General features: G+C 37.7%; 1 protein-coding gene across 1 annotated transcript in view; it reads left to right on the top strand.

Moving 5' to 3' along the window:
- ST8SIA4 (ST8 alpha-N-acetyl-neuraminide alpha-2,8-sialyltransferase 4) overlaps positions 1-19,587 on the top strand; it is a 59,609-nt gene extending 40,022 nt beyond the window's left edge. Inside the window, exon 6 of the mRNA XM_017812755.1 lies at positions 14,820-19,587. Coding sequence (XP_017668244.1) covers positions 14,820-15,102 — 283 coding nt within the window. The 3' untranslated portion in view covers positions 15,103-19,587. The remainder of the gene's footprint in view (positions 1-14,819) is intronic.
- The last annotated feature ends 1,013 nt before the right edge of the window (positions 19,588-20,600 follow it).

Below are 20,600 nucleotides of genomic sequence, written 5' to 3' on the forward strand. Positions count from 1 at the left end.
GCACTGGAAGCAAAATGCAGGGCTTGACCCATAGATCCCTGATGGCAATTAGGATTTCTGCTGCCTGCAAGCAGTTTGTCATGGGTGTGCATAGAGGAGTTGATTTGCTGTAGTTAGTGGGTTTCCCCCAGGGATGTTCCATGGTGGGAGCAGATCGAGAGAGATGATGCTCACTGGCTCTGGAGTTCAGTAGAAGGTGAACTGGATGAATTCAGGAGAGAGAGAAGAACAGGTTTGAGAGGATGTCCGTGGATTTGACTCATGCTTTTGTGAATGTCTACTCTCTGATGTTGTTAGTAGCAAACTGACTTTTCCAACTGAATCTGTTTAGAGAACATTCTCACCAATGGAGATAATGCATAAAGACTGTGGAAGAGCACAACATTTGCATCGAATCTCCTTGCTTTAACTCATGAGATTGCTGAGACATCATTGCTATTTTGGTGTATGATCATCCTCTAAAGCAGAGGTGAAAGAGAAGAGGAAATCTGTCTTTCTGAGTTCATGTTCAAATCCTATAAACTTATTTGTGTTATGCAAAGCAAGTTCCGGGCACAAAATATCTGGAAAATGTGCCAATGTGTAAATACACTTTATTTCTATACCATTGATGACTTGAAGTTGAGTACCTTGAATTCAGACTGAAGATCTCACTTCAAATTACTGTTAATTACATGGTTGATGGTAACTTAGTAAAGCCACTGGCAAAATACTGTGGTAGCATAATAGTAAATAACAGTAAGACGGTTGAGATTTTGTTTAAAGGCTTTACTTCAGAAAGTGACAACTATTTCCTTTTCTTTTAAAATAATTTTTAAATGCATTTACAAGGTCTTTTTTTTTCCTTTTTCTTTTCTTTTTTAAGATTTTATTTTATTGTAATCTTACAGTCTAGTGAACTAAGTAACTGATTGTGTTAGGGATTATCATAATCATAATTCCTTTTTTTCTGTATTTGATTTATAACAGCAATAATAAAGTAGACAAATAGTACACACCTACCTGCGACATGCCTCTATTGATAAATTTTAAATTGCATGAAACCCACAAAAAGAAAATAAATCAAGTTGTACAGTGGAGAGGACACATTTGTAAATTTTTTGGCAAGTACTAGCCAATAATGACAGTCTTTTGTCATATTTCTCCATACTCCTCTCTGACATACATAGTAAAAAGAAAAATTGATGCACAGGCCGTCATCAGCAAATCTTGGAGGAAAGCAAGCTAAAGACAGAAAATCGTTTTGGAGTAAAAACATCCATTAATCTTCCTACTTAAAAACCACAGAAATTTCTCTTGGGAAGTTATTGCTTGTAAAATCAGTAGTGAGATATGCAGCCTTTCACATGGATATCATATATTTGTTTCTGACTGAGTTGTAGCCATGACTGAAAACAGTTTTTTCCTTGGTGTATTGCATATCCTTGTGAAACCAGTTGGTGGGCTTGGCAGAACTCCAGTCACATCTCATTGCTGCTTAATTGGCATTTTGGTTGGCATTGTTTGCAGTGGAGCTAGAGCTTAATAGGATGTGAAAAGTGAGCAATATTCATTCTTTGAAGATGCTGGTCCTTTGACATGGCAATGTGTGGACTCCAGTGTGTTGTTTAAGTGTGCTTTTCATACTTAATGGATTCTCTGAGGCAATCTCTCACTTTTGAGCTCTACATTAAGTTGTAATGAAGCAAATTGTTTCTCTTCAAACACGTTCTTCAACACATGCTTGCTTGCACATGCTTCAGTGAATGCTTTTTGACTGATTAAAGGTTTTGTGTATAATCTTGATCCTGAGGAGTAACTTCTGCCTCCGTAATTTACTGAAGTAGTTTACATTTATTTGCTTGAAGACTCTCTTCTGGTTGAGTAGTTCAGTGACAACAGTGGGATTTATTAAGGTATAATCAATAGCTTTTATATCTGATTAATCTGCTCTGGTTCATTACACTGATCAAATTTAAGGACCTGTAATGCATATTTTCTATAATAATCTCTAAAAAGGAAACTTCAGATTGTATTGATTAAATCAAAAGAGGTCCAGTTTTCTTCTATATTATTGAATTTAGTCTAACAAGTAACATGTTGTTTTACTATATCTATCCAGAGCTGATGTTAGGCATTTTGACTTCAGATATCAGGGGAAGTCGGGCACAAGTTGAAAGCAGTCTTAACGTGCTTATAGTCCAGTAAGCAAGGAGCATCCTGAACATATGCTCAAATTCACAGGTTGCACTTTTCAACATCAGCTTCAGTATCAGTGCCATTAATAAAATGCTTTCATAGTAGAGGGCATAGTCCTCATCCTGGAATCATCTTTATAGATTTCCCCCCTTGCACATACACAGCATATAATATATAGCAGGGAACAGAATTTCCCATAGTTTTCTCTTCTTTTTTTGTCCTTTTAGGGTAGGTTTAAGATTTGTAAGTTGTTAGAAAATGGTCTCTGAAGAATACAGACCTATGGAATAGATGTTCTGGGCAACAAATGAATTATTACAGGGTTTTTTGAAGTGACAAAAGCAGAATTTGCAATTTCGGTAGATCCTTCCATTATTGTGTTCCTAATTCCTTAATATGCATAGTGGACACACTGCATTTTATTCTTATTCCTCATATATTTGATTTTTCTTGTTTTGTTTTCTGAACATGACTTCACTTGCATTGTTTTGAAAAGAGACAAAATTAGATAGAGGTTTTTTTGTTACAGAAATACATCTACTGGGCATTAGCATAAGAACAGATATTCACATCAGTAGGAAAGACTAGATCTAATGGCAAAAGCTAGAATTAGGGTAAGTTACTAATTTTAATTACACCTCTCCAGTAATATTCTAATGAAATTTTCATGTTAAAAATGCTAATCAATTGTAAATTATAGTAATGCTTTCATAAAATATTAAGAATTCTGTAGGTTTTTGAAACGTGTATCTTATAAATTTAATCCAAAGTTGCCTGTGTGTTTCAAAGCACTTAGTAATGTCCCCAGTTTGATGCATCTTACTATTACAACTTTGTAGTAAGACTACATAGTTCTTTTTTTAGCTTACTATCCTTCAACTGAATTGTTTATTCCAACAGAAGATTTTTTTCCTGTTCCTAATTTAACAGGGCTTTCCCAGAGAAACCTTGGTTGATGTAGTTGAAGAGCGTTATCCAATCAGACCCACTCTTTTTACAAACCAAATTCCTTTTTCACTTCATTTGCCCATTTTTTACATGGGAGACAGCTTTGCATGTGGTAATCTTTAATGAACATTTTTTCATGCCCTCACTAATTCCCAGAAAAAAGTCAGAACCCCAGGGCACAGTTTACAAAGCACAGAACTTCAAGATTAACATGAATATTGGGTGCGTATAACCAAATTACTGGCAGAACATGGGTCAACTTCATTTCTTGCCTGCAATACCTTTGCTGACTCAAGCCACTGTCAAATTTCCTACGAAGCGACTCCTTCAGTAGTCTTTCTGGGGCCTAAATAGCTACTCTGAGAAATATAAATGAAGTGTCTTTCAGGAAGTGAGTATGGCTGGTAGAAAGCAAGGAGCCTGTTTATCACCCTGCCTGATCTCTGCCTGTTAAAATTACCCCTATGGGCCACGTGAAATTGGTACATTCTTGGGTTCTGATTTCTCAGTTTAGCTCCAGCAGTAGGGGCGTCCCAGAGTGAGCTTGTGTTTCTGTCCTTCAGCTGGAGATTGACCTCTGACCAGCCCTCCTGATGCCACAGACCAGACTTCTGCCCAGGAAGCCAGCCAGCTATCACAGTTAGTCTGGATCTACCCGTAGGTCCATGAAATGTTCCAGCAGTAGGGAACAGTGATGCTGTCTCTTTTGCCACTCCTGAATGGAAAGGGATCCCCTAGAAGATGAGTGAAGAGGAAAAGAACTTTCCAGCCATGGTTAGCACTCAGGGCAAAGCTTCTTTTTCAGTGGAGGAGTCTGCTTCAATAACAGACACAGCATGGTCATGAGTCAAAATATAAGCTTAGGCTATAAATGTCCTAAAAACTGAAAAATCTCAATGAAGTAAAATATCTATCTCCTATGACTGCCTTCTCATGTTGCTGTTAGAAAATGCTGGGTTTTTTCTGTACAGTACACATTTTCTGTGTGTGTGTGTGACACTTTTTCCTAATTCCAATTTTATTTCCCCCACCTTTACATATGATTCTGTGTGTGCAAGAGTGGTAGTAGTCTTATTTTACTGAGTAGAAAATTTAGTCTTTAAAGCCAATAAAGTATTCTTGTGCCATCTTCAGTGTGTTCGTGATTCATCCCTTTGCCTCATTGCTTCTGTTTAATCCAAACTAATGCCAGTATCCTTTTTTTAGAGAAGAAAATAAGTAATATTTACAACATACACTAGAGGAGAAAAAGCAATTGACTCTCTCTAAAACATGCTTCATTTGTAGTCCTGTGTACTTAAAATGCAATTGCTTTCTTTTGCCTGCATTTATAACTGTTTTGTTAGGATTTGGCTCAGTGTGCTTTCCAGAATGGAAATCCAATACAACTTTTCCTACCAAAGTTCTTTTCTTAGCTTATTTTATATTACAGCTATACTTTATATCTATAGACATAGATATATAGTTTATCTTCTGAGATTTTATGCAGAAAGAATGAAACAAAGGAAAAAGGAGGACTACAAAATTATGGCAAATAGTTGCATGGATTGGTATTCCACTTGGTTCTGTTTCTTCCTAGTTAATCAAATACTTTCTCTTGTGTTTTGTTATCATTGCTACTGTACTTTGCTACAACCATTTGTTTCATATTAGCTTAGATTTGACTGTTTACGTGCCATCTAAACACCTCTCCCATCTTACATTTCAAATTCTCATAAATTCACATGCATGCTTCCTGATCACAATTCGTACACCTACAGGTGACACTGTTCAAGTGTTCTCCACTGTTTCTTAAGGTTTTATCTTAGCCCTTAATATTTGGATGTTTTTAAACTTTTCCGTGAAGCAAGACAAAAATATATGAAACAATAGTCATTTAACTGTTGGAAGTGTAAAGAGACTGTCTAAAGTGTAAAAAAAAAAAGGCCAGTAATGCAAGCTGCTTTTAACAAATGTGTAACAAAAAAAATTACTTATTTGGTTCAGGTTCAGTGTATATTAATCAAAAATAGATTGATTTGAACTTAAAGACTGCCTTTTATAAGTGTGAAAGTAGTTCATTAATTTATAATGGGGGAGAGTAGAAGAAAAATAAATTGATGCAATTTTATTATTTATCACTAATGGGTTCTAGTTTATGGCCACAAATTGATTAACAAAAAAGAGTTTTTTGAGCAGGTCAGAATTTTTTAACTTGAATGAAACATTAACATATCTTCATGTGGGTATGAGCCAGCAATATATGTTCACAGACCAGAAACCCAAGTGTATCCTGGCCTGCATCCAAAGCAATGTGGGCAGCAGGTTAAGGGAGGTGATTCTGCCCCTCTGCTCTGCTCTGCTCTGCTCTGCTCTGCTCTGCTCTGGTGAGACCTCATCTGCAGTGCTGCATCCAGCTCTGGGATCCAGAGCACTGGAAAGAAATCCACCTGTTGGACTGAGCCCAGAGACGGGTCACAGAAATTATCAGAGGGATGGAACACCTCTCCTGTGAGGAAAGGCTGAGACAGTCAGGGCTATTTGCTGTGGAGAAGAGAAAGCCCCAGCAAGACCTCGTTCTGGCCTTCCAGTACCTGAAGGGACCCTACAAGAAAGCTGGAGAGGAAAAGACTTTTTTTACCAGGGTGAGTAGAAATAGGACAAAGGAAAAGAGTTTTGTACTGAAAGAAGGTAGCTTTGGATTAGACAGAAGGAAGAAATGTTTTATGATGAGGATAGTAAGACACTGGAACAGGTTACTCAGGGAAGTTGTGAGTACCCCATGGCTGGAGTTGCTCAGGGCCAGGTTGGATGGGGCTCTGAGCAACCTGGTCTAGCAAAATATGTGCATGCCCATGATGGGGGGACGTGAACTAATTGATCTTTGTAGAATTAGTTGGATTGTGTTGTTTTGAATAGGAATAAATGTATATTGTTTATTGCTTAACTTTATTTCATTTTCATTTCTTTTTTGTTTTGTAAGGTTTGCAACTCCTGATGCTTAAAGTCTCTTCTGCAGGTCTTTACTATCTGCTTCTGGGACAAACCAAGCAAGGCTTAAACTTCTTAAACAGTTGGGGTGCTTCTAGTAAAAATCTTAACATTTATTTGAAATTTCAGTGCATCTTTTAGAATTTTTTTCCTTTTTGACTGAGTCACCACTCTACTTATTTTAGTTAGTTTTGAACAGCTTTATATCCCTTCAGGTACATGGGCATTAGCCAATTTCAGATATAGTGTACCTCAACACAGATATAGTGTACCTCTTAACAGTGTGAAAATAAAAGAGCATTTACCAGTGTTTAATGGCTGAGTGAAGACAGTGATCTGGCCTCAGCTGAAATACATTATGCACAAGTTGGTTTACATACAGCCATATGTGTTCAGGGAAACAGCTTGAATTTTGCTAAAATTTGGAATTCTGATCACATGGTTTAACTCTTATGGAATGCCCAGTTCTTCTGCAATACCTTGGTCATGGTGGCAGTGAGCAGGATGCCAGGCACCTCATTGCTAGCAAAGCTTTGTAGAGGTGTGGACAGCTTGAGAGAAGAGCTTGGTCTTGTAGGTGTGCTCTGTAGGAGGCCCTGTCGGTTTTCACACAGTTGCACTACTGTTTTCTTTCAGCAGATGGAAGATGATGACACTCATTCTACTTTTGCACTGCAGCACAGAGTACACAGCACCTGCACAGTCTTAAACTTGTCCTCTTCCCCACCTGAGCAGATCAAACCCTGCAATTCCCGCCATAATATCGTGCCTCGTGTCTGCTGGGGGCCTTTCTGGGGAAAGGGATGCCATCTGCCTGTCCTGCTGGGATGCTTCTACTTTAAAATAAAAAAATAAAAAAATATGTGGACAGTATTGAAAGTCTGTGTTTATGAAGGAAGGATCTAGGACTGGATCATGGTTATCTTATGCTTTGAAATTAATGATGGTTTAACATAAAAAACTGTTGCCATTGGTTTATCAAGGATTGAAGCATAGGTCGTTTCCTTTCGGTGAATGCTTTTATCAAATACTTAAAGAGACTTATTCATCCTGTTATCTCCTTCTAAACCTAGATCAATAATTTCTGTTTGTTAGAATGAAAACAGAAGGAGCTGGTGTGGGTTCAAATAAAAGTACTCTGATAGTTTGGAAATATTGCAGAAGTGGGACAGAAATTGAGACTTGTTCCCAGACTTAAACATATCTTGTTACTTAGCTCTGAAGGCTTTCTCTTTCATATATAGTCCTCACTCTACCATTCCTTTTAAATGTTATGTAGGGCGTGAGGATGTGGAGGATTACAGTTATTAGACTAAAGCCTTTTTATGTATTAGAAGAGTTCATGAGCTTAATTAGTTTAAACTTTAGCAAGTGTTTCTTAAGAGCAATATTTGTTTATTTTGATACTTTTTTGTATTTAGCGGATTATTTTCCTATAGAGGTGATTTTCCAAAAGTTGACTAAAGCACCTTTGGAAGCAGATCATGCCAGGGCAATGGTGCAAAGCAGAGTAGTCTCCTACACCAGGGAAGCTAAACAATTTTAAGACAGGTGAAAGTGAGCTTTAATATATTCTTAATAAAGGCTATGCTCACAGGGGTTAAAATTATCTGCCATGGCAGTGACAGTGTAGAGCAGCCTACTGGCCATGCTCTCACTTAGCTGTGGCACTGGAAAATATGTAACATGACTGCATCTGCCACTGATATCACTGGTCTTTTCTTTCTCTTGAAGAAAGATTGCCAGATGGAGACCAATTTTTCAAGTGGTACTTGAAATCTTCTTTATAAGTAAGAATTTTAATTCACTTGACAGTATAGGTGAAGAGGTAAAGGAAAAATGAACAAACAAAAACCAACACTTAACATGAAAGTAGTGAATTAAGTTTGATAAAAAGTAAATGACAATTTTTGGGAGTGGTTCAGCTCTTCATAAAGGGCATTATTCCTTTAAAGAAAAGAGTTTTTTGAATATGCTCTTTCAAAATATTGTGTGTTGGAAACTGTCAAGTAGATCTTGCGTAAACACTTACTGGTGTTTCTGTGCTGGCCATCACATTCTCAGTATTGTTTTTCACACTTTAATTCTTTCACACTCTAGATTCCTTGTGCAGCATTCTGCCCAAAGCATGTCTCAGTAAGAAAAGGGAAAATAGTGCATTTTTAATTAAAATGTTGACATAAATTTAGAGTTTTTCATGTCATTGGTGTTTTTAATCCCATTGAAGACAAGCAAGCACAAGGAAAGGCTTTATTCTACCTGAGTTTGAAGAAGATATTTGTGCTAGCACCTTCAAGAGAAAGCAGATGCTGAGTCCTAGTACATAAAAGTGACTGTTTAAGAGATCCCTTTTTAGCCTGTGGTCTTACTAGTGCTGGGTGCCAACACAGAGGCTTAGAAGAAAAGTTAGAAACAGAGAAATTCTCAAGAGCTTACCTTCTGATATATGCACTCATGGCCAGCAGTTTAGCAAACCATTGAGAAGGAGGTTCACCAGCACTGGGTGTTTGTGAACGTTAAGGATTTGTATCTTTTTAGTCAGTTCGCTGTTGGCATCCAAAACATCCTGTTGTAATGAATTCCCAGTTGTGTTGTTTAAAAATTGCTTTCATCTGTTTATTTCAGACCTACCACTGAATGACTCCACTGGGTCAATGGTTTGTTGTGTTACAGTGTGAAAGTAGTAATTAAATCCCTATTTCCCATCTTTGCACACTACATAATTTTAGAACCTTCTGCCATCTTCCCACCTAGTTGTATCTTTTTCAAGCTACTCTATTTAATCTCTCCTCATACAGAAGTCACTTTATTCTTCTGATAACCTGTGTTGCTTTACTCCATGTCTTGTCCTGTTCTAAAGAAACTTTTGAGAAAGTGTAATTAAGAGAGTATATATCCTCTAGCTTCTTACATATGCTTCTTCCACATATGCTCTTGAGTAACACTGAAATGTTTTGTCTTCTTTCTCAAAATCTTTTTTCCCTTACCTTCTTATTAATGCTAATATTTTAACTTCTCAAATATCATGTAAGATTTCTCAGAAAGCTCTTTTAAAAATATTTGCTTTGTGTAATGACTGTAAAAGGAACAAAATTTGAGTGACAAGTAAGTGTGTTGAGAGGGTTTACTTGGAGATCAGCTTGCCAGTCAAGGAACAGAGCTTGGTATATAATCTTTTGAACCTATTCAGGGTTATATATTTTTCCTCTGATTCAGCCTTGTCCAGAGAAAGGAGTTAAAAATCCATTGAAATATACACAACCAGATTCTGTCTATTTATGCACAGACATCTTATAGAATTTGTAGATATGGCAAATAAAGATGTTGAGTGTGCTAAAATATCTGATATTTGAATGTAACCCATCATATCTGGTTTTCCTTGTCTGAGATGACACTTTGAGTACAGCAATGGGAGAACACATCTCATGTTTTAATCTAGCCTGAAGTCATCTATTCCAGTAGCAGGGTAAACAATTATAATTTGAATTCCCCAGTATCCAGTTGGGTATGATGATTGCCATAAATTGTTGTGTGTATTTGTCATTGTATTAGAGTTTTCTCAGAAGATCATTTTAACATTAACTATTTTTAAAACAGATGTCTGCTTTTTATTTTTTTATTTGAATTTAATTTTTGTCAGTAACTGCGGGAAGTCATTATCAGGTAGCAACATGCTATTCAATTAACATTTCTTCTGCAGTCATGCTGACAGTAGAACATTCAATTTTCATAAATGTAAAGTTATCTAGCTAGATACAGGTGGAATTAGGGTGCATTTGACTGAGTATTAAACCACAGGTGATATACTGATCTGGCAGAAGCAGGTTCAGTGCTTTTATAGGCCAGAATATTGAAATTCTGTAAACGCTAAGACAAATTTAAGTGTCAAAGCAATCTTTTAACAGTGCTTATGGCTGTAAAAAATGTATCTCATCTTTATCAGGGCAGATTTTGACATCTTTAATTGCTTATTTTCAGTTGTGGAAGGAGTGGTTCCTCTTATTTTTCCAGGTCATTACAAAACATACGACTTTACTGCTGACACAAGGCTTAAGAGCAGTGCATAGTACACCTGATCTGTAAACCTGTAACTGTTTTGGACCCCAGTGGCAAAGAGTTGGTTACAAGTATTAAGGTCTTATACTAGTGACTGGGGATGATCATTTTGCCAGATTACTGCTGACCAGAGAAGGAATGTTTTCTATTATATACTGTTAACACTCTGTTTTTCATTTGGTTTCACTTTATTCAAAATTTCTTTCATGCAAGGTTGACTTAAATAGTGTGAGGTCAGCTGAAGTTAAGAAAAGATGAATGTTTGTGAGTTTCGGAAAACACAGAAAAATGTAAAAAAAAAAAAATACTCAAATGTATATTTAGAAGTCCAAAGCTCAAGTAGACTGGGAATTTGTAGACATCAACGGAAACAAATTCTTACGTTCTTACTTTCCAATGTAATCCCATTGGTTCTGATGGAGGTACAGCAAATACAGGAGTTGATGTTCATGACAGAGAGAATTTTTATGCTTTCTGCTTCTTTACTTGAAAGGGAAAACCTTCTTAAAGCTCTGGGAGAGCAGGAATTGGCATGCAAATACCTGAAATCGCCAGCGTTAACCTCCACATGCGTCTCTGAACAAGTACCACTTTAAAAGTTTTTATCAACTTTGAGAGGCTCTTCTCTTCATAACTTAGATTTTCTATTTGTTAAATTGTGTCCATTTTTTTGTGCATAGGAGAGTATAATGGATTGTCATATGTCTCAGTGGTATCAAGGCTTTTGGCACTGTTTCCCACAGTATTTTTGCCTCCAAATTAGGATGTTGTGGTCTGGATGACTGGACAATTAGATGTCAAAGTCTAGCTGGATAATGGGGCAGGACACATAGGCTAAAAGGAGAAAACTCAGCAAGGACAAATGTGGAGTTCAGCACCTGGGAGGGAGTAGTCCATGCAGACTTACAGACGGGGGCTGACTGAGTGGCTGAAATCATCTCTGCTGGAAGAAACCTGAACATCTTGGCAGGCAGCAAGAACATGAGCCATCAGTGGTCCTTGTCAGCAACGGGACAAAACCATGTGGAGCTGTATTGGCAGGACTGTAGCTGGTCAAGCAAGGAAAGTGATTATCCCCCTTCTACTCTGCACTTGTTAGACCACACCTGGAGAAATCTGCTCTATTTTGGGCCCCCCTAAGCAGGAAAGATATTGCCCAACTGAAGCAAGTTGAGCTGGGAACTACAAAGGAGGTTGGGCTGGAGCACAGGCCCAGGCAGCAGGGACTGAGGGACAGTACTCTGAGAAAGAAGTTGGGCTAGAGATCTGCTGATGTCCCTTCCAATAGGAATGATCTCATGATTTTCGTAAAAGTCATTATTACTGAGATGTTTCGTTTCGGTACCCATGTCTCCATTTAAAATCAATTTTTTTTTTATATAGCTTTTGTAGATTTTGGTATTATCTTGGTAGAGACAAAGAAGTCTTTCATAAAAAATTACATTTTTACATAAAGAATTTTAAAATGTCTAAGTCTTTTATTCATGATGTGGAACTGCATATAAGAGCTAGGCTTCATTAAAAGGGAAGGAAAAAAAATTATTTCTGAAGCACCAGAAGGTGTTAAAATAATGCTGGTGCAAATCCATTTTTGACAGTACTTATCTACAGTCTTACCAGAAATACCAACATTGTCTTTTGATTATTTCCCTTTTGTCTGTAACATACAGTGAAACATGCAAGAGATCACTGTTCAGATTTTAAAATCATGTGAAATCTATTTGAAGTGTGTATACCCCGTAAAAGAAAAGATTGCAGAAAGGAGATCCATGTTGTACTGGATGAAAGAGAAGGTCTCACCTGTGTGCCATGGTCTAATATGTCTGAGGCAAGTAAAACGTTTTGGAGATACAAGATGCTTGGGTTTGGGATGAGGAGCTGAGGTGAAAATAGACAGAATGATATTAAGAAAAAACCAAACAAAGAGTAGAAGCAGGACACTGTTAGAAGAACCAGTACCTGTTTGAATATACCTTCTTTTCATGAGAGAGAGAATTTTAGGAGTCCCCTGCTGTCAGTAGGGTGAGCTTTAATCTTACAGTGTGGGTTTCTTTAGTCACCTGTTCCAAACATGATATATATATATAAAGTCTAGTTTTATAAAAAACCAATACATGGACCTGTTTAAGTACTGATCTGACCTTCCTTTCATTGCAGATAGTTCAACATACTCTATTCTTGCATGGGCTTTTTTATGTGTTTGGGGGTGCTGTGTTTTTCCCTTACTCCTGGAGGTTTGTTTTTAACTTTTTACTGCTAAGCTGAAAGTCATGACACATTGCCAGTGTTTCTACTACATTACCATCAGCCATGTATTTAAAATTAATTTGAAGTGAAATCTCTTTGATTTCAAGCTATTCAACCTCAAGTCACCAATATTATAGAATTGTATTTATGCGCTGGCACATTTTGATAAATTCGGAAATCTTCAATAAATTCAGCCTTCAGGCCCCACAAATTAGTTGTTTTAGCACAAAGTGTCGAGAACAAGTGAGCACTTGTAGTGGTGGACTGTGTGGCTGCAGCCTTCCAGTTATAGTCTTCACAGTGATGCCTATTTTCTAACATGGTAAGATGCACCTACTCCTTTTTCAATTAAGCTTATTTCTTTATCCAGCTGGAAAACAACAAATTGGTCAAAAGAGACATTCTCATGTGGTTCCATGGTAAATTGCTTCCTTCATGTTGTAATCTTAGTCATACAGAAAATGAGCTCATCCCAGAAAAATAAGTCCGAAGAGTACCTTTAGGCTTTAAGCTGAAGTTATAATAAGACTCCAGAAACTGAAAACAGGTACAAAAGTGCTCATCAGTTAAAGCAGCTACAACCATTAGCTTTCACTTTTAATCTGTTTTGCTGTTTCTGTGATATGAAGTGCTAAAAGTGTTCAGATTTCTTCAATAACTTTTCTTCCATAAGTAAACGTTTATTTTCTAGGGTTGGAGTCTCTTCTTTGGCTTGTTTTACAGTGTTGCAGTTTATCAGAGTAAGAAGCAAACTACCTAGCATCCTGTGTCTGAAAACTTGTCTTTTTTAAGACAATGACAAATGTTCCATTTCCTAACCATTTCCAATTGCATTTGTTCCTTAAATATGCTTTTTACCATCCTGTTTTTTACAGCCGAGCAAAATTCTGAGTCATCCTTATCTTCACTTTGGAGAAGCAATCACTCAGCCTAGAACTGCTGTTTGGTTGCAGAGGCCCTTAGCTTTCAAAAATAAATTAGCTTTCACATACATAAGTATCTGTGGTTCAAGGCTATGGTTTTGGCAAACAGTGAAACTAAAAAGGCCAGTTTCAATGGGATGGTTAATTTAACTGTTGCACATTATCTGATGCTTTTAGGACACTTTAAACTTTGATTAAAGACATAGTTTTGCTATCCTGTCTCATGGAGGGGGGGGGAGGTGTTCCTCTTGCTACACTGCTAAATTCCTTTACATCAATCTTAAAGTTTGTATACTTTAAGTTCCAACCTATTGTAACCCTGTTTAAGCAAGGCTAACTCTGGTCTGATGAGGTTTATCTGCCTTGATCCCCTTTCTAGACTATGGTAGGAGCCATTCACAGCCCACTACTAAGAGTGTGGTGACACATTGCAATCATTTTACATTTGTGTGGTAACACTGTGTAATGCTTACCTCCCTTACTTGGCATTGCACATTCCCACAGTTTGACCAGTTCAGCCATGTGCATGGCTGCTGTTTGTCTGAACCAACAGAACGACCATGTTTAAGAATCTAAATACCCTTTTTTATTTCTATAAAAATGCTAAACAAACTTTATATTGAATCAGTCTTAGAAGAAGTGTTTTACCAATAATAGGCTGACACTATTTTAATGTAATTCTATTTTTGAAGGTTAGGGATGTAGAACAGTATTGGTGGCAGATTTTGAAGGTACCAATGTGAGCTACATGATGCAATCCAGATAAGTTCCCATTTTCTTCTTTGAAAACATTCTGCTGCTTCTCAACCCATAACCAGACATGTTGTTACTGGCTCAGAGAAACTGTCCTGAAGCTTCAGTCAGACCTGTTAAATGCAAAACAAAGACTTTTAAAAATCATTAGTGTAAGATTTTGCTTTTTTGAAGACTGCTGGTAGCAACCAGGAAGCTTTATGTGCTTAATCACAAGCAAGTAATTAAAACTTCTCTTCTGTTTACTTGTGGAAGTTACATTCTTAAAGTGTTATGTTTATTATTTCCATTTGCTTTTTACTTAGACAAGCAATCTGTGAAATAATCACTAGGCTGATCAAATATTCAGTGTGGGGCTGACTTGATCAGGTGAATTGGATATCGCAAGGGATTGGAGTTTATAGCAAGAGATTGTTCCCTGGTCTGACTGAGGAGGTTAACTACAGCTTTCTAGCGTCTGCAGACATCATGACTTCTGTTTAGGGTTAAAACTGAACTTAAAACCCTTAGTTTGCTAGCTTTTCTTTAGTACTATGTTAAATAAGGCCTCGCTTATCCTCTTCTAAGAGGAATAAAGGTGCACCAGGACAGTGTCATCATTTACGATCTCGGTTTAGAGAAAAGAATGAAACTTTCATCTTTTCATAGTGTGAAATCAATGCATAGTAGATAAAATAAGTTCACAGGATTTATTCATGTGAGGTTTTATGATAGTTTCTTAATGTACTTTTTCTTTCTTTGCAGCTATTGGCTGACAAACAAGGTCCACATTAAACGACCCAGCACTGGTCTCCTCATGTATACGCTTGCCACCAGATTTTGTGACGAAATTCACCTATATGGATTTTGGCCATTCCCAAAGGATTTACGTGGAAAACCAGTCAAATATCACTATTACGATGACCTGAAGTATCGGTATTTTTCTAATGCCAGTCCTCATAGGATGCCATTAGAGTTTAAAACATTGTATGTATTACATAATAGAGGAGCACTTAAATTAACAACAGGGAAATGCATACAGCAATAAAGCACATGTAAAGTACAATAAATACAGAATACACACTTCATCATATAGATGTTGTGGAATGGCAATGGGACCACAGTGGGGATTTGTTTCAATACCCACTAAGCCATTGGAAAAAGGAATTTTACCAGAAGTACATAACCAGCTATTATACCTGTAAAGTGCTATATAACTAAGCTATCTTGACTGCAAGGGTTCAAGTAAGTGCCACTTTCACTAAGAACAAAGCTTGAATGTATATTCAGTAGTGTTTACAGGATTCAGTGACACATTCATCATGAATTGAAGAAATAAAATGAGCCTGCTGATTTGCAACTGTGGTCAGACAGCTCACAGAAGAAATACCCAGTGGATGGAACATTTTCTTGAGCAGATAAACCAGGCTTTGGCAGAAAAGATCATGGTGGATTTGAGTAGAGAAAGTGAAGTCTGGAAGATCAAACAAATCAGTAAATGCCTTCAGTCAGAGAACTGTTTCTGATCTTGTATTATAACCTCAGCTTTTGTTGCTGTTTTTCTTACTGCTGTTGGTTGGGTTTTTTTCCTTTTAAGTACTGGAGCCCTTACAGGATGTTAAAGATGTTGTGAGTAACTAAAGTATATCTGTTTGGAATTGTCTTAAGAAAAAAAGATTCATAAGCATGAGAGGGTAGAGGGGAACATCAAATATTTTATCTAGTGCTATTGTGTTGTATCCTGCTGTCACACAACCCTTAACATCCCAAGTGTTCTTCTAGCTACCGCTGTCAGTACCCACTACACTGAACCACTCAGAGATCATTTTGATCCATTTTTAAAGTGGAATTTTTCTCTCGTGTACAGGTTTGAAGACATACAAGAAGGTGCCCTTATTTTTGGTGCCAAAGATTACTCTTATACACATTTTTTCCTTACCTTGAAGAAATTGTGTAGATCATAGAACCATAGAATTAGATTTAGTCTTATGTTTCTTTGCTGCTCAAGGGAACATAGTCTTATTTACATTTTTAAACATCTCAAAGAAAAGCCTCTTTACTGATTTCTCATATAGAATTCTTCAGAAAAATCTGCAGAAGTAAAGAAGTTATTTCATACATTCAAATATATATGTGTAAATACACACGATTTTATTCCTAGTAGAAAGGAAAACACAGTCTAAAGAAACTCAGGTGACAGGGGAACAAATCTAAAGAAAAAAAAAACCAGCCAATTAAATGGAAAATAAAAGGACTGCAGATAACACAGTTCTTTTAAAACGTAAATTTCTAATGCTGTTGGATGCTCTCTTTATCTAATATACCTCTTTTGTATCAGCTTGATGTTCTGATATGTAATTGACTGAAATAACACAGAGCTGCATTATCTCACAGTCTTCTTTTTATGATCGTTGTTTATCCACAAAACCAAGAGTTCTTTCACTTCCTTCATTTTTACTTCCTTTTCTTCAAAAAAAGGAGAACAAGAAATTAGAGGAGGGTAGGAGAGGGTGTAGTGCCAGTACAACATACACCAAGAAACAAAACCTGTCTGCCTGTGGTAAGTCTTAGTGCTAAAGGAGCACATAAATGAATAACACCATGGTTCCATGTCTTTCATGTCATGCTTTGCTAAAGAGGAGGCATGCAGATACAATGTATGGGTATTTTCTTGTTATACTTTCATCTCTATGTTAGGTCCTCATCTCCAGATATGATATTCTACTGAATTTTGAATTAGCTTCAGCAATTTCATATGTATCACCACACTCACAAACACTTACTTGCTGAAAATGCCATTTATTACTCATTTTCTCCTCTTAAATTCACATGTATTTTATCATGCATGACTGGAGATCTGGGATTATGGAAATTTGGTAGCTAAATCACTGCCTGGCAGACAGTTTTGCCAAAAGTTATGGGGAATAGAGTCAGTTCTGCTATGTCTAAGACACAGTAGCATCTTTCCTTATTCACCAGGCTCTCCTACCCAGGACAGTTTACTTTGGCCATATGCTAATATGTTGGATATGGTCCTAACATGAAACTCACTGAAACCAAGGTATCACAAGGAACTAAACAGCCATACAGAGAGGAATGTTTGTAATTTGTTGTTGATAAGCCAGAGGTTGTTATTTGTTCACTATGTACACTTGCATTTTAAGACAAGATTATTTCCTTGATGAAAGGTGGGCATATTCCTGTTCTTGTTGTTAGGGTTTTGCTGCTTTTGATCTTCTAAAACATATTTCATATACATTGACAGAATTTCTATTAAATAAAGAATTCACAGTTGCCAGTCTCTCAGAAGCTCAGAGGAACATCTGCTTAGATTTATTTTCTCTTCTGGGAATGTCTTCTCTGTAGTGTCAGGCCATCAACAAAAAGCAGGTTCAAGGAGACTACTATATTAACTGACAGGTGATTCTGTTCGCCTCAGGGAAGGTTTGAATATGCCAATTGATTATGTTTCTGACAGCAAAGTAGGTGGGGACACTTAATTCCTGTGGCAGTAAAAAAAACTTATTTGTGTAATTGAAGAAATGAAAAGAATGACACACAGTTAGAAAGCTTGGTGAGAAAATTTGTCTTTAGAAGTCAGCAGACAAAAACTTGACGTGAGTTGTTTTGCAAGCTTCACATTTGATTCGCTGTGAGTAAAGTTAACTTCAATACACAAGCCATGGAGGCCAGATTTTTACCATTAAGTTTCTCTGACTTAGTGTTGCTCAAGACGTGACAATAGCACCTACTTCCAAGATAACAGTGTTTGCTTATACCTTCTCAAAACTGGGCCTTAAACTCATCTCCTGCAGGCTTTCCACCTTCAGTACTGCACACTTTTGGCACCATGAGCCATGGTCTCACAGCTCTGTACCATCACCCACACTCATCCTCATAGTCCTCTCCCCTCAAACAGGCACCCACGTGTGCCTCCCTACCAAAACCATAGGACTCCTCACCAACACACCTCTTGTCTCACTGTATCCTGAGCTGAGGTGTGATGTAGTGAGTGGTGGGTTTCAGACCATTCTCTGAGGTAAGTAGCAGTTGTGGTCTCTGACTGTGCAGGTTTTCACAAATACTGACTAGGAGTCATTTTACTCTACTGTTCTTGCATAAGAACTCCATGCGGAGCCCAAACACTCCTTGGTATGTGTTGTGCTACAAATGGTCTGTTTTGAGGTGGTTTGTGATCACCAACTACAGGTTAGTCTAGGGTGACCTGAGGTGGGAATGCCCAGGACTTTCCCTGTTAGGTTACATGGCCTTGGTTGGTAGCCCTTGCCGTCTTGGGAAGCTGTAGCAGTGGAGTCATTGCAGACACCCTTTCTTACCTTTCCCTTGTACCTCCTGGGGCTCCTGGCGCATTTCCGTTGAGGCACCTCAGGTCCTGAATGGTGACACACTTCCACTGTGTGACTTTTTCCCTAAAGGTGACCCAGAGCATAGCAGCAAAGGCTTAGCTGCTGTATAGAGACTTCAGAGTGGAACAGATTTCACCTTGTGGTCCTTCAGCAGTCAATAAACAGCTTAAGCCTCCATAGTTGCCTTGGATGATTTCTTTTGATTTATGTTCATTCAACAACTAATACAAAGTAGGTAAAATAAAAATAAGTATCCCTAATATTGTAATAGCTGCCCTGGTGAGGAACAACTGAGAGATGCCAATCAGTTTTGTTCAGAGTGTTCCTTGGATTTATCCTCTCATGAGCCATATTGATTGACACCTATAGTTCCTAAATGTATGTTAGAAATACGAACTGGGAGCTACATCAATACATGTATATTTTTCCAAATCTTATGGCAGCTTTGCATTAAACAACTTGATTTCATTCAGATAAATTTATGTAAATTGTTTATTAAGATACATGTTAATGTATCTGTGACAGAGTCTTTCATATTTCATTAAAAAAATAGATAAATGTTTGATTGTTAACTTTTCAGCTTTGGAACAGTTCTCTCCCACAGCTCTGAGCCACTCTCCAGTTATAACATCTGCTGAACCTTTCAAATCTTGTCTGGTTTAGAGTCTGATGTAATAAAGACTGTATCATTCTGTTGTTTAACCGTATAAGCAACATGTGCTTGAGGTCAGTACCTTTTCTCTAATTGACTGCAATTTGAAGCAAATCAGGCGTAGGTTCAGTACTTTTTTTTTAGTGTTTGGTCTAGCAAAGTGCTGAGCACTTTTTGCAGTGATTTTCCTGGGAGAGACGTGTCCAGGATTTAGATGGGGATCTAGATTAGCATATTTCAGAATATAACTCTGAAATTGCACATTATTTATTTTTAAGAGCACTGTTACTTTGTGTAGGGAAAAGCACAATTGTTATAAATGTAGATAAAATAAAGGAAGAGCGTTTACAGAGAGCTTCATTCCTGCACAGTACTATTGCTACTGAGTGTATGTAATACAATTTGTGTAGTTTAAAGTATTGATATGTATTCTGTCAGAATCGTCATGTTTGACACTGTTAATATTATTTCAAGTACGGCTATGGGGATTGTTTTTTATTTGTATAACTGTAAAATAAAGAAGTTTTTTCATTTTTTTCTGCTATATTCTGTTCAATATTCCTTTGTAACATAGTTTTGGTTAATTTTTTCAATCACGTGCTACTTGTAAGGTTATGTGGAAGGAGAGTGTCTACTCCTTTAAGGTGTCTGATTAAGGACTTTCTCAACACAAAAGGGGATATTAAGAAAAGAAGGAAGCCATAAACATGAACAGAAGGACACAAACCTGTCTGACCAATGATAAGGGAGGCAGAGAAGAGAACCAAAACTGATCAGTCACATAAATTGGTAAGGATATGTGCAATGTAGGATTTTTTATTCCAGTAAGATTTTCTGATCAAGGACCTTGTCAAATGGGATACTAAGGAAAAGGGGGAAACCATGTATGTGGACACCCAAACCTGACAAGCAAATCATAATGGAGACAAGGACAAGAAGCCAACCTCATCAGTCACACTGAACAGCTACCAAGAAACTGTGGGCAAACAGAAGTCTGCGACTGATAAGGATGCAGACTGGGGGTCTGGAATGTTGGAGGGGATGCAGTGGGACTTTGCAAAGTGATGGGGCAAAGCGTAGGGGAGGAAAAGAAGAGGAATAGACAGAAAAGGGGCCAGTTGTGTGTAAACCGTGGCAGCTCAGTATGCTTGGCTGGTAGAGTCCTGAGACTGATTGCTGCAGTCTGTCCTAACTCCCTATTAAATCTTCTCTTACTACCTCCTCTGTCTAATCTCACTGTCTGTCCCATGCATGTGCATCCTGCAAGGACTCAGTACCAGACAGTGGGTGACTGCTGGGAGAAGAGTGGGTGCCAGCTGTGCTAGTCGGGTGAGGGATGTGGATACCACTGGCTTGTGGTGTTGGCTGCTGGACTCAAGTTGTGGAGGTCTCAGTCACCCTCTACAACTCCCCTCTGAAAGGGGGGGGTTGCAATGTGGATTTTGGCCTCCTTTCCCAATAACAAGGGACAGGACAAGAGGAAATGGCCTCAGGTAGTGCCAGGGGAGGTTTATATTGGATATTAGG

The sequence above is a fragment of the Lepidothrix coronata genome, unplaced genomic scaffold (genome assembly GCF_001604755.1).
Source record: "Lepidothrix coronata isolate B3197 unplaced genomic scaffold, Lepidothrix_coronata-1.0 Scaffold37, whole genome shotgun sequence".
Lineage (NCBI taxonomy): Eukaryota > Metazoa > Chordata > Aves > Passeriformes > Pipridae > Lepidothrix > Lepidothrix coronata.